General features: G+C 52.2%; 1 protein-coding gene across 3 annotated transcripts in view; it reads right to left on the bottom strand.

Annotated features, from left to right (window-relative positions):
- Positions 1-14801, bottom strand: part of KSR2 (kinase suppressor of ras 2) — a 94707-nt gene that overhangs the window by 39208 nt on the left and 40698 nt on the right. For 2 of the 3 annotated variants that reach the window (XM_063172775.1, XM_063172776.1), the window contains exons 6-10: positions 8364-8433; positions 7106-7189; positions 4742-4809; positions 4476-4574; positions 3254-3372 (exon numbers count right to left, since the gene is read on the bottom strand). In XM_063172775.1, coding sequence (XP_063028845.1) covers positions 3254-3372; positions 4476-4574; positions 4742-4809; positions 7106-7189; positions 8364-8433 — 440 coding nt within the window. The remainder of the gene's footprint in view (positions 1-3253; positions 3373-4475; positions 4575-4741; positions 4810-7105; positions 7190-8363; positions 8434-14801) is intronic. The other variant, XM_063172778.1, reaches the window with a different exon arrangement.

Below are 14801 nucleotides of genomic sequence, written 5' to 3'. Positions count from 1 at the left end.
AAAAGGAAAACAATTCTTATCTAATTTGCTTCTTCTGTGTTTTGCTGCTGTGGAATGAGTTTGGAGATTGTTTACCCACAGGTGATTGTTTCATTGGATTCTGCCGTGAGTTGTTTTGGCTCATTGGCCAATCAGGGCCAAGCTATGTCAGACTCTGGAAAGAGTCACAAGTTTTCATTATGATCTTTTTAGCATTCTGTAAGTATCCTTTCTGTATTCTTTAGTATAGTATAGTATAGTGTTCTTTAATATAATATAGTATCATAAAATAATAAATTAGCCTTCTGAGAACATGGAGTCAGATTCATCATTCCTTCTGCCATTGGGCACCCCACAAATACAACATGACATCATCCCAACCCATTACTTCCAGAAATCCTAGAAAAGACCCAGAGCTTTTTCCAAAGCTGTTTGTAGTCCCCAAGGGCATTCCCCACCTTAAATTGGCTCCTTTCCCACCCAGCTGAGGGTGCCACAAATCTCCTGGCTCTGCACAGCCAAGACCACCAAAGGCGGAATTGGGGCCACCACCTTAGGGCTTGGTCCTTGGACACAAAAAGTTCCTGCTGAGCTCCTTGGAGCCAAAGCCCAGGGCCTTGCAGGGAGCAGAAGGATCTGGAAGGAGCAGCCAACGCATCCCAAGACATTCCTTAGCATTCCTTGACTCTTCCCAGTCAAAGCCATGGATTTTGGGTGCACACTGGGGTGGTTGGGAAGGGACCACTGAGAGCCAACAGGCAGGAAAACCTGCTTGGATGTCTTGAATCCCAAAAGGAAAATTGAGGCCAGGATTTCTCCCCTTGCTGCCCAACTTGGAGCCACTGGACAAGGTCTGAGCAGTGCTGAGCATTCCCATCCCCACAGAATTTCCCTCCAAGGTTAAAAAATCTGCACAAGCCTTCCCCAGCAGGTAATTTTGTCCTAATTAATTAATTCTTAAATGAGCTGGGCTTTCCAGGAAAGCCATATTGGTCATCACTCCATGCTCAATAATCTTGGTCAGGTAAATTATTTTTTAAGCAACCAGTGAAGGTCAAAACAATAAGATTTCACGGGGGGTTGGAATTAGAGGAATTTAAGGTCTCTTACAACCCAGGCCATTCCATGGTTTTATTCAGGATACTTTTAAAGAAATGCTTTTAGAAATACCGAAGTAAGAAGGGAGCCCTGCTGTAATAAGAACATTTATAGGGGAAATTTCAACCTGAATGGGAGCGTTCAGGACAAAGGCACCACCCCAAAACAACAAAACTAGAGCAGATCTCTATACCAAGAAATTCCTTAAAGGATTTAGGTTTAAAATCAGTCTCCAGGAGCATCTTGGTACCCAGACTTTCCCCAGAGCCAGAAGATGCTGAGGGCAGGAGGAGCTCAGCCAGGCTTTGGGAATTCAGGGTTTTGTTGATCCATTTCCCATCAGGTCAGTGATATCCCCTCTTTCTGAGCACTTCCAGCCTGCCAACCCCTCACCCGAGGAATTTTCCACTGGAGGCCAACAGGCTTTAAATTCCATCAGCACCAGCCCTGTGATGGGTTTATTGTATCAAGGCAGAGCAGGAGTGAGCCAGGTGCTCTGTCAGGTCTGGCTTGAGCAGCTCCGCCAGGGACAATCCAATTCCAGGCTGGTTTTATTTGCAACAATAAATTTGTTATTTATCAAAGCCTCCACTGGGAGCAGAGACCTCAAACCACCCCAAACTCAGCTTGGACCTGGAGACTCAGAGGCCACAACAGAGCAGGAGTGGGACAGCAGGATCCAGGCTGTTCTGGAAGTGCTGATCCCATTTTATTTTTAAAAGAAATCATTTCATTGGATAAAGATGCAGGGAAGGGAAGGGGCTGGAGCCCCAGGAGAGGCTGAGGGAGCTGGGCAGGGGCTCAGCCTGGAGCAAAGGAGGCTCAGGGGGCCCTTGTGGCTCTGCACAGCTCCTGACAGGAGGGGACAGCCGGGGGGGTCGGGCTGTGCTCCAGGGAACAGGGACAGGAGCAGAGGGAACGGCCTCAGGCTGGGCCAGGGCAGGGGCAGGGGGGATTTTGGGGTAATTCCTCTTGGAAAGGGTGGTCAGACACTGGCACAGCTGCCCAGGGCAGGAGTGAAACCATTTAACAGCCATGTGGATGTGGCACTTGGGGACATGGGACAGCGATGGCCTTGGCAGTGCCGGGGGAGCAACCAAACTCAATTTTCTTAAAAGATCTTTTCCAGCCTGAAGAATTTCATGATTCTCTGCAAAGCTGTGGATATTTGGGTGCAGAGGATCCTGTCCCTGTGGCAAGGTGTGCACATGGAGGCTCAGGGCTCACCTTGTTGAGTTTGTTGGTTTGGGGAGCTCACCTTGTTGAGTTTGTTGGTTTTGGGGAGCTCAGGGAGGGCTCAGGGCTCACCTTGTTGAGTTTGTTTGTTTGGGGAGCTCAGGGCTCACCTTGTTGAGGTTTGTTGGTTTTGGGGAGCTCAGGGCTCACCTTGTTGAGTTTGTTGGTTTTGGGGAACTCGGGGGAGCTCAGGGCTCACCTTGTTGAGTTTGTCAGTTTTGGGGAGCTCAGGGGGGGCTCAGGGCTCACCTTGTTGAGTTTGTTGGTTTTGGGGAGCTCAGGGCTCACCTTGTTGAGTTTGTTGGTTTTGGGGAGCTCAGGGAGGGTTCAGGGCTCACCTTGTTGAGTTTGTTGGTTTTTGGGGAGCTCGGGGGGGGGGCTCAGGGCTCACCTTGTTGAGTTTGTTGGTTTTTGGGGAGCTCAGGGCTCACCTTGTTGAGTTTGTTGGTTTTGGGGAGCTCAGGGGGGGCTCAGGGCTCACCTTGTTGAGTTTGTTGGTTTTGGGGAGCTCAGGGCTCACCTTGTTGAGTTTGTTGGTTTTGGGGAGCTCAGGGGGGGCTCAGGGCTCACCTTGTTGAGTTTGTTGGTTTTGGGGAGCTCAGGGCTCACCTTGTTGAGTTTGTTGGTTTTGGGGAGCTCAGGGGGGGCTCAGGGCTCACCTTGTTGAGTTTGTTGGTTTTGGGGAGCTCAGGGCTCACCTTGTTGAGTTTGTTGGTTTTGGGGAGCTCAGGGCTCACCTTGTTGAGTTTGTTGGTTTTGGGGAGCTCAGGGGGGAGCTCAGGGCTCACCTTGTTGAGTTTGTTGGTTTGGGGAGCTTGGGGAGGGCTCAGGGCTCACCTTGTTGAGTTTTTTGGGGAACTCAGGGCTCACTTTGTTGAGTTTCTTGGTTTGGGGAGCTCAGGGCTCACCTTGTTGAGTTTGTTGGTTTTGGGGAGCTCACCTTGTTGAGTTTGTTGGTTTTGGGCAGCGTTTGGCTGACGTGCAGGTCCGAGTAGCGCGGGGGCTTCCTCAGAGGGTTGTTGATGTCGCAGGGCACCGACTCTGTCCGGACTAACCTCGCTGGATTCAGAAGGGACAGAGGGACAAGGGGGGTGGGGAGGAGGGGGAGAGAGAGGGAAGGACATCAAAGTTCAGCAGGATTGCTCGGGGCCGCCCCGTGCTTGCAAACCGCTCTCCAAAGCGATTCCCGCCGCACTTCCAGCCGGGGATGGCAGCTGAGCTTCGGGATCCTCCTGCACCCCGGCCACAGCCAACCCCCCCCGGGGTGTGAGGCAGCAATCTGGGGGCTCCAGCAGCTGCCACGGCCCCTCTGTGAGCCGGGGCTCAGCCAGCACAATCCTGCTCCTTGCTGGAGTTTTTTGGAGTGAAGGGAAGGAGCCGGCTCAGAGAGCTCCCAGCAGGGAGATTTTTGGGGGAAAAGCCAGCCTGAAGGTTGGGGGGTTCAGGAACGGTTTAACTCCAAGATAATGGATTTAAGAGCTGGGTTTGGGACTTTTTTTGGGGGGTGGGGAGGTCTTTCAGTGATGCTGAGGCCACCCCAAAGCCATGCTGCTCCTAAAACACACAGCGGGCAGCTCCGGCTCTTGCAGCATCAAAGCCCTAAATCCCAATTCCTGCCCATCCCAGGAGCCCCATTTTCCCTTCCCGGCCTCCCGGGCAGGGTTTGCAGCAGCTCCGAGCCTGACGAGGGGGGATCTTCAACCGCTTCCACCCAAATTTGCTGCAAGCGAGGGCACGGGGTGGAATGGGGGCTGTAAAATCGCCCCCTCTGAGGTGCCACCAGCACAATTCTTTTCCCCGAGATTAAACCAAGGAGCGGGTTTGGGGAGGGATATTTAACAATTTAACACAAAGGAACAGCTTTAAGAGCTCAAAATTCAAGGCAAGAGCGATTCTCTCAGGCAGTCGCGGTCCTCTGGCCAGCAAAGGGAGCCAAAATCTGGAAGAAAAGAGGTGGGGAAGCGCCGCCCCGCCGTCCTGCTGCAGGGTTCTGCCTGTCTCCGTGCGGATTTTAGGCCGGGCTCGATAAGGCAGCTCCAAAAAGCACCACGAGCATCCGCAGGGCGCGGGGACCCCGCATGCACCGGGGGGGGGTTCGGGGTCCCCCGTCCGCCCTGAGCTCTCGACAGAAGCAAAAAGGCGAAAACCTGGTTTGGACTTACCCCGTGCGGTGGGGAATCTGAAAAGAAAAGGAGGCAGGGGGAGGGTGGGTGGAAGTGGTTTGCAATGCAAATCTGCCTCGCCCCGACCGGCTCGTCTCCCTACAACAAGCGGAAAAAACGGTGGGTAACATTTCCCCCGGAGAGACCGAGCGGTTCGGGAGCCTCCGTCCCGCCGGGGACCCCGCTCCCGAACCCCCCGGGGGAGCTTCCGAAAGGTTCACCCCAAAACAAACCATCCCCGGAGGCTCGGAGCGGGGAGGGCTCACCTCCGCGGTGGATGATCAGCAGGTGACACGGGGGCGCCTCTTTGGTGCATTTGTTGTGGCACTTGAGCCTGGCAGGGGACAGAGAGAAAGGAGTGAGAAGGGGAAACTGATGGATGGAGGGACAGGGTAAGGGGGATGGATTCAAAATGGGCAGGGTTAGGTGGGATATTGGGAATTAGGAATTGTTCCCTGGCAGGGTGGGCAGGCCCTGGCACAGCTGGGGCTGCCCCTGGATCCCTGGCAGTGCCCAAGGCCAGGCTGGACACTGGGGCTGGGAGCAGCCTGGGACAGTGGGAGGTGTCCCTGCCCCTGACAGGGGTGGAATGGGATGGACTTTAAGGTCCCTTCCCATCCAGGCCATTCTGGGTTCCTGTGATGGAGTTTTCCCCTCCTTTTCCCCTTGGGAAAGTGGCTGGATGCAGGGCTTTGGTCGCTCACTCAGAGTGAGCCCTCCAGGCTCCCCCTGCTCCCCATCACTGCCAAGCAGCAGCTCAGGGATGGGGAACAGTGTGGGATGCACGTCCCGGGCAATCAGGAGGGGCTGCACATCCCTGGAAAATGCCTCCATCCCAATGGGGCAGCACAGTAATTCCCAAACCTGGGTGCTCTGCCCCTTTCTGGGACACCCCAAATTGTGACTTCTGCCAGAGCTGGCTGCAGCAAAAGGAGCAGAGCCCTGCGCTGGGGAAAGGGTGTACTGAAGGTGGGACAGGATGAGCTTTAAGGTCCCTTCCAGCCCAAACCATTCCATAGTTCCATGAAATCCCCATTCCCACCATCCTGCTGCTGGATGCTTAACTAAAATCAGGAGCAGCAGAGGGGGAAGAAGTGGCTGCCCCAATCCCTGATATGTCCCTGATATATCCCTGCCATTGTGCACTCCTCTCCTGCCTTTATTAAGAACATTTAGCCAAAATCAAGAGAGGATTTACAGCCTCTGGATATTCTGCAGAGTTTTCCTGTTTTTTTTTCAGGGCAGGAGTCTGGAGGGCTTCACCCCCGGGTCATGCATAAAGGCATGGGCAGACTCCCAAATCCTCCCCATTCCTCCTTAATTAAGGATGGAAACGCATCCCCAGCTCACTGCTCTGCCAGGCCGGCAGAAAGCCATGGGGGAAAAGGGAAAAAGGAGGAAAGGATTTAACAAAACAAGGGGAAATGATGGGAAAAAAAAAAAAAAAAAAAAAAAAAAAGAGAACGGCAGCTTCAAGTCAATGAGCTGGGTAATGAAAATTCAGGAGCTGCCCGTGTTAGCTTTTATTACAAAGCTGTTCCTAGAGGGAAAGGCAGGAATTAATTTGGTATTTGAGGCTTGGGGGGTTTGGGGTCCGGTTGTTTGTTTTACCTGTTGGTTCCCCTCTGCTTTCTGGGGAAAGCAGCGCCGGGGCAAGGCTGGGAAAAAACCTAAATGCCTTGTGTTCACTGCCAACTTTTGTCTGCCAGGAAATGGATTTGTTCTTTTGTGTAGGATTACAGGGAGCAGGATTTGCACAGCCAGAGCCACAGCATCCCTGATCCTGGTCAGGGATCCCTCCTCCAGCACGGAGAGCTGGCAGGAAATTTCTCCAGTTCCTTCAGCATGGATAGAACGGGAATCACCCCTTTCAAATCCCCGTGTTTGATAACATCCCTTCCAGCTGCGGAGCAACCGAGCGCTTCTCGGCAGGTTTAAATCCCAATTTACCAACTCATCAGCGCTTAATCAGCGGCAGCAGCGATCGTTCCCGCTCCGTTACCCGCAGACAATCGCACACCCCCAGCTCCCGGCCCCGGGAAAGGCAATCCCGGCTCCAGGAAAGGCAATCCCGGCTCCAGCAGCGCTTTCCCCAGCCCTGGTGGCCACACGGTGACAGATTTGGAGCAGCTGAAGCAGCCCCAGCCTCGATATTTTCCCACTCCTGTCCCGTTTTATCCCCTCTCTTTGCACCATGGATTAACTGATTTGGCTCCTCAGGGCCCTGAAGTGCCCAAAACTCGTCAGAAATAGAGGTTACAGCCCAAAAACGCGGGCAAAACCCTCCTGATGGCCAGAGCCATCCCTGCCTGGTCCTGCAGATAATTCCACCGGGAATCTCCACAACGTGGGATGCAAAGCCAGGCCTGGGGAAGGGGCCCTGTCAGGATCTGACTCAGAGCTCTGGCGGGCACATCCTCCCCGAGGAGCCCGATCCCGTCCCAGACTCATCCCAGCCCTGCTTTGGGGTGTTATTCACCCAATTTCACAGCTCATTAAAGCTTCCTGTGAGGATGAGCTGGCCAGAGCCCGGCTGGTCTCTCCATGCCCAAATCCCTGCTCGGCAAAACCCCGATTGTCCCCTCCCGGTTCGAGGGAGTGACACGAACAGCTCCAGCACGGCGCCATACTTGCAGTTTTTGCATTTTAAGCCGAACAACATTCCCTTCCCGCAGACGGTGCAGGTCTGAGACATCCAGTACTTGGTGGAAAACCTGTGGAGAGAAACACAGAGGGAGAGCTGAAGCCTCACTCATCCCCCCCCCCAGCCCTGCTTCATCCTCTCTCTGCTGCCCTCAAACTCCGCTGCAGGTGTTGAGGAATTTTTCTAGGGATGCCAAAACACAACCCCGAGCCTTCCTTTGGTTCTGGAAGTCTGTTTCGAAGGGAATCTGTGAAAAATGCATGTATTTTATGATCGGCTTTTCGTAAATATTAAAATGAGTATTATATGCGTCGTTTTAGAAAATAATGCTGTATTAATTCTCTTGAGTAGTGTGTTAAATATAGTTTTAGGTTATAAAAATGGTTAAAATAGAAACGATGCTATGTAGGATACTTTTTTTAAAGAAAGGACTTGCAGCGAGATAGCAGCCACAGGACACCTGAATCTTCCAAGGAAAAGGATTTTATTGCTCTCTTATCAGAAGAAACGAACTTCTTCCCACCTTGAAGGTGCTGTTAGGATTCAGAGGAAGAAGTTGACAATAACCAGACAGAATCCTGTGTTTGAATGGAATTTATGCATCATGTATGAGGTGTATGAATATGCAACAGGTTGTTGCTTTTAAGGGTTAATCCTCTGTTAAGGTGGGTCCTTTTTCAGGCTCCTGCTGCCCAGAAAAACGTACCCGGACGGTCTGTAACTCTTTGTTGTCTCATATTGTCCTAATTCAATTTCTCCAAATTATTATTACTCTAATTGTATTACTATTTTTATAACCATTTTATTACTATTAAACTTTTCAAATTTCAAAAACAAGTGATTGGCATTTTTTCACAGAATCCAACCCCAACTCCCCGCGATTCCCACTCCAGACACCCCCAAAAACCCCGCTTGCCCTGGGCACCAATGTTTGCAGCTTCCCATCAAACAGCAGCACTCTTCCCGCCGCTTTTCCCTCTTCAGGGAGATATGGAAGGGTTCTAATCCAGAGATGGGGAATTTGCTGAAGGCTGGCAAGGTCACAGATAACACACAGATTTACTGATAGCAGCTCGAGCCTTATCTAAACCAGATCTGAACTGAAATGGAATTGAAATGGGCTTGGAGGACAGCACAGCCCAGCACGGGAGAGAGAAGGGGAATGTCCCCAATCTCGGTGTCCTGGAGCGGAGGTGGGGAGGGAGATGCCCATCCCTCATCCCCCAGCACGGGGAGGGGCCCACCTGTGTTTTATGGAGTTTCCTAAATCCCGCCGAGGGATCTGCGGGGACCAGCGAGGCACTGACAGCGTATCTGCAGGGAGAGACCAGGAAAAAACAGCGCTGGTAACAGCATCGAGAGCTGGGCTTCGATCTTTTGGGAAAGGGAGCAAAGGATGTGCAGAAAAAAAAAATGGGATTTTCCTGCTATTTCCCCCTGGAATGCCTCTCTGGAAAGCAGGAGAGCTCTGGGATTTGTGGGGCTGTGGGGATTGGGGTCTCCTGTCCCAGACCCCATTTGGGGTCTCCTGTCCCAGGTCCCATCACCAGTTTGGACCAGGGATGGGGAGAGGGAGAGGGTGCACCCATGTGCAGGCAGGGCGGGATTGCAAAACTTTTGGAATCACATCAGGACGTCCAAAGAAGAGAGGGAAAATCATGCTGGAGCAGCATCATCGTCAGTTTTTAATAAGACATCACGGCTTGAGGCGGCAGATGAGGAAAAGCTGAGTGCCAGCCACTCCAAAGGTGTTCCAGGGGAAGAAAAGCAGTCTCAGGGCTCTCCTTCCAAGGGGAAAGTGGGAAGAGGGACAAGGACAAGGAGGGAAATTCTCTGGCACTGCTGGAGCAGGAAGGCAATCAGGAGCATGGCCATGCCTGCATTCCACCCCCTCCTTCAGCCTCGGCAAGGCTGGAAAAGCTGCTCCTCCTCCTCCTGGCCACGGGAAAGGTCCTGCCCCGCAGGATGCCCAGCCCTGGAGCAGATCCATGCCGGGATCCAAGGCTGGATTTCCACTCGGGGATTTGCGAGGTTTCCCAGGCACCAGCGGTGGCTCCCGGCTGTTTGCTCAGAGCGCCAGCAAATCCCTGGCTAAACAGGCGCGGGATATTAGCCCAGGGAGCGGGGAGAGCCGCTGTTTGCTTTAATATCCCATTTTAATATCGGGGCTCTAATTGCACTCGGCGGCTGAAGGTTACATTTACATCCCTCTCCCCCGGGTTAGAAATGCTGGGGGCAGCCCGGGCTGATCCTGCTCCAGCACCTCCGACCTGCAGCAGCTCTGGATCCTTCTCTTCCTCCTGGTCATTCCTCAGGCAGAGGCGGCGATTGAGATGTCAGAACCACACAAGCATGGAATGGGTTGGGTGGGAAGGGACATTAAAATCGTCTCATTCCCATGGTAGGGACTCCTTCCACTGTCTCAGGCTGCTGCCTGGCCTTGGACACTGCCAGGGATCCAGGGGCAGCCACAGATTTTCTGGGAATTCCATTCCATCCTCTCCCCACCCTCCCAGGGAACAATTCTTTCCCAATAACCAATCCATCCCTGCCCTCTGACAATGGGAAGCCATTCCCTGTGTCCTGGCTTTTATCCACCCGTGTAAAAAGTCCCTCTTCCTAATTTTCATAAGCTCCCTTCAAAGCCAAGGAGAGGAGTTGATGCCCCCAGCACCATATTGCCAATATTTTTGATATTTTTGATATTTTCTCACCAGTCTTTGTGGCAACTCACCCGCCACAACCTGCCAGGGGTGGGAATTTGGGCCACAAACCCCAGAGGTGAGTGACCCCTCCATGCCCAGCCCCTCAGAGCATCATTCCCCCCTCACTAAATCCTGTTAGAAAACTGAGTTGTCATCACCCCCCCCTCACTAAATCCCATTACTAAACTGAGTTGTCATCACCCCTCCCTCCAACGCCGCTCCCTGAAGAGCCAAACACCCCTGGCCAGAGCAGCTCTTCTCCCGGAATTAAATTACAACCTCCGCGTTATCAGCCACAATTTATTCCCACTAACTTTCGGCTGGCCTCAATTAAATCCTGCCAGCCCGGCGAGGGGGAGAGGGGATGGAGGCAACGGCGGCTGCTGAGCCTTTTAATTACTTTCTAAATGGGCTCGCTGCAAAAATGTATTGAAGTGTAGCGGGGATTTTGACCTCGTAACATAAATGAGCCCGACGTGACTCACAGCTAATTACCTTCATTAGCGGCAGCGAGCCACGTAGGATGGCGGGGTTTAACAATAGAGCCGCTGTTGGCAGGAGGGGAAAAGCAGCGGAGCGGGGCAGGAGGGCAGGGAGAGGCACCGGGGACCAGCCCCGGGGGTTTGGGGGGCTCTGGGGTTAATTGGGGAGTCCCCCCTTTACCCGGATTCCTGGCAGGGTTAACTCAGGGGGATGCTTAGAGGGAGATGCAGCAGCCCCCCCCAGCGCAGGAGGAATATTCTCATTGAACGCCCCCCAAAATTACCAAAATTAGCGTTAATTACAAGGGGGAAACCCCCATGAGCAGGTCTTGGTTCAGGGTGGGACGGTCGGGCTTTGTTGTGGGGACTTTGTGATGGAGACTTTGTGATGGAGACTTTGTGACGGAGAAGTGACGGCGGGATCGGATGATGCTCGCAAGCTTTGAGGTGTGACAGCGGCTGCGTCTCCTTCATCCTCCTTCTCCTCCATCCTCCCTCTCTCCCTCTCTCCTGTGCCCCGGAGCTGCCCCCTTGCCAGTGATTACTTAAAACCTTTATTTATCACCAGCAGCCTCCTGCCTACCTCAAAAATCCAAATTCTCCGGCCATAATCCCCCTCACCTCATTCCCCCCCGCTCCAAGCTGGCATTTCACCGGGCACAAGCGGAATTTCGCATTGTGGCACCCACTGAGCAGCCCCATGGGCACTTCCCCCAGTCATCCACCCCATCCCTGCCTCCCGAGGGGTTCCCAAAAGCCAAACCCTGCTTCCCGATGTGACAGTCCAGCCAGGGAGTGCCACACCGTGTTTTCCTTCGCAAAGGTCAGGGCTCCTGCTCGGCTCATCCCAAAATCAACAGCCGCGCTTGATGGGATCAGCTGTGCCGGGGAAGGGGAAAAGCGACCGGAGGACGGGTGACAGCCACCTCCGGCGTGTCGCTGACAGGCGACACGGCACAGAGCGCTGGCGGCCGCTCCCCGGCGGTGACAGGCAGCTGTGACAGCTCCTGAGTGGCACCCGGCGCCTCGGAGGTGACGGGGACGCGGCGACGCTGCCGTGGCCGTGACGGCCTCGCTGCCCCCGCTGCTGTCCCGGCAGAGCCAGGGTGGGGCAGAGTCTGTGGAGCTTCCGAGAGCTCCATGGAGGATTGAGACTTAACATTAGTGTAGTGTATGATAGAGATGATTCATGCTATTAATGTATAAAATATTGTAAGATCCAAACAATGTCTTTTGACCACCCCAGGCGGGAACAGTGTCTTACTCATATTCATCCAGTTCCCTGACGACATTAAGATAATATCAGGTTCTTTAATGTAAGAATGAAACCTGGGTGATGATCACCAACTTTCCTGGGTCGCCAGGACCACTCAAGAGTGATGATCACCCCGAAGATTTCATCTACCACCATGATTACCGGCACCACCCTGTTACATGTGAATGCTTACTTCCCCGAAGTTCTCTGACAATATCTAGACACCTGAATATAGTAGAGGTGGCCTTTGAGCCCTAGTAAAATATCTGTATTGTACTTGAATATCTGTAAGTAAAAGGAAAGGGGGAAATATAGTACTTGAATATCTGTATATAGGCCTTGCCCAGTAGGTCCCAGTTGTTCTTGAAGGGCTGCAGCTGTGATGTCCTTAATTGGGCGGCAGCTGTGGCTAATGAAGATAACTGGGATAAAAGGGGGGGGGGGGGGGGGGGGGGGAGGGTTGGCTGGTCAGGGAGGACCTTGGAGGAGCCCTGATGAAGAAGCAGGAACAACACTGCTATGAAGAGCCGCATGTGAGAAAACCACCCAGAAGGTATGGGACTCTAGAAATCTAATAACAACAGTATGGGACTCTAGAAATACGACTACAACAAGTGGTGACCCCGACGTGATGGAGATATGCAGCCTGAAGAGCTGTGGAAGATAGGACAGCCGAGAGCTGTGGAAAGCTTTAGAAATATGATAACAACAATATAGTAACAACACCTGGACTGGACTTTTGTCTAACTTTGCACATGTAAAGCCCCTGTTCTGCATGTGAAGGGACACAAAGAACATTCGGTCATCTCTGCCTCGGGCAGAATAAACTGTACAAGAACTCGCTGCCGAAGCAGCATTTGTGAACCAAGGGGGAGACTCTGACATTTTTGAGGTCAGATCCGTGTTCACCCAGCACCGATCCCGGGCTCAACGCTGCCCTTGGCTGTGGTGGTTTTTGATGATTGAAATTTGGTCTCGTTGGCAAATTAATAAATCATTGCTGTATTTTCTTATAAGTTTGGCTCTCGATTTGATAATTTATAACAGTAGGAACTGCTGAGTCATGATGAGACAGCAAAATAAACTCCTGTTTTCTACCCCTCGCCCCATAGCTTATCTCTGTAACCCCACAGGTCACTTTTCCCCTAACCCATACTATTGGACAAGTTTGGATCCTCCTACACCCTATAAAAAGGGGCTGGTTTAGCCCATTTGACAGAAGAAGAGCTGTCACTGGACCCTTCACAGACTGCCCAATAAACCATCACTGTGGAACCGCCAGGACCTCTCCTTCTCCTCTCTCTCATCTGCTGCAGCCTCAGCCAAGGGCTCCCTACCCAGCAAGCAGAGAGCTGAAATCATGGGAGAGCTGAGAATCACTAAAGAGCTGAAATCAATGAGCTTGCTAAGGGTAACCACAGCTGTGAGCTGACTAGGTATTCGAGGAGCTAACAGGTTATTCGGGCACTCTGTCTCCTAGAGGGACTGAGTTATCTGGACTATGCTGCATGGCTCGGGGATAAGGCCAAGATCAGGGTCTTATCACTGGGTGAATTCCAGCTGGGCCCCAGCTGGGCTGCCTGGGCATGCTCTGCATGGAGAAAAGCACCTGAGCTTCCCCATTTTTTTATTTTGGGGTTGCACCTTCCTTGGGGTGGGTAGGGATGCCCTCAGAGAGTTCCAAAGCCTCTCCAAGGATGTTGTCAATCATAGGTGATGAAGGGGAGAGAGAATGATGCATCTGAGTCCATCATCAGAAAGCTTGATTTATTATTTTATGATATATATCATATTAAAACTATACTAAAAGAATAGAAGAAAGGATTTCATCAGAAGACTAGCTAAGAATAGAAAAAGAAAGAATTAATAACAAAGGCTTGTGGCTCAGATAGAGAGTCTAAGCCATCAGACTGTGATTGGCCATTAATGAGAAACAACCACATGAGACCAATCACAGATGCACCTGTTGCATTCCACAGCAGCAGATAATCAATGTTTACATTTTGTTCCTGAGGCCTCACAGCTTCTCAGGAGGAAAAATCCTAAGGAAAGGATTTTTCATAAAGATGACTGTGACACAAGGACACCTGGAGCACCTTCCAGGGGTGGCAGCAGTGCTGAACCCCAGGGATGGGCACTGCTTTGTCACAATTGTCCCTTCCTCATCTCCTGGCCCCTGTTTGGATGGCAGGGAGCTGTTGGGAGCTCTGTGTTATCCATCACAGAGACAGCCTGATAAACAAACCCTCCTTCCCCTACTATGCAGGAAATGGATTTGTAGAGTGCTCAGAAAAGACCATAATCCAACTCTACTACAGCAAACACATTCCCATTATGAATGGGACAGAGAAAATCGATGGAAGTGGACTTGGTAAGAATCCCAGGATGAGTCACTGCAAAGCCAAGAAATGGCCAGGAGGCTTTGCAGTTATCCCAAACATTCCAAATGTCACCAAAATGCTCCCAAGGGGGGTGAGTCCCATGGAGACATTAAGAGGAGACGCCAGGGTGGAGCCTCATCCCAAAAGAGTTCAACAGCAGAAGATATCCAGGATTAGGAATATCTCCACCACCAGGTGAAAATCCCAGTCCAGAGACAAATCATAATGTCCATGGAATGGTTTGGGTGGGAGAGAATCTTAAAGATGATCCATTCCCACTCCTGCCATGGCAGGGACACCTTCCACTGTCCCAGGGTTCTCCCAGCCCCATCCAGCCTGGCCTTGGGCACTGCCAGGGATCCAGGGGCAGCCCCAGCTGCTCTGGGCACCCTGTGCCAGCTGCAGTGATGGAGTTCCAATGTCTCAGCTGTGCAGCTCCAGGGACACTGTCCCAGTGTCTCCCCACCACCCTGCGTTTACTTCTCCATGGTCCCAGCTGGTAGCCAAGCACCCCAGGGAGATGCTCTGCAGCAAAATCCCTTCATGAGACATCCCAGGCCTTGCTCGTGCTTCTTTTAGGGCCAAAATAGGATGGGAGAGATCCCAGAGCAGCTGCTCCAGCAGCTTTCTCTCCCCAGGACAGAAATCAATGAAGGATTCAAGGTACAAACGCATCACCTGCTCCCTCCATGAGTGCATGTGGCAGATATTCCACATGGAATTTGGGAAGTGTCCCTGTCACATTCACATTTTCTCAAAATCCCTTTGCCCAGGATTCTTCTCCTGGGAAGCTGAGAAGACTCAGAGAAAAAGGAAAACAATTCTTATCTCATTTGCTTCTCCTGTGTTTTGCCCATGT

The sequence above is a fragment of the Melospiza melodia genome, chromosome 20, assembly GCF_035770615.1.
Source record: "Melospiza melodia melodia isolate bMelMel2 chromosome 20, bMelMel2.pri, whole genome shotgun sequence".
In the NCBI taxonomy this organism is placed as follows: Eukaryota; Metazoa; Chordata; class Aves; order Passeriformes; family Passerellidae; genus Melospiza; species Melospiza melodia.
The sequence above is the reverse complement of the archived record's forward strand: the minus strand, read 5'-3'. Positions and strand labels throughout refer to the sequence as shown.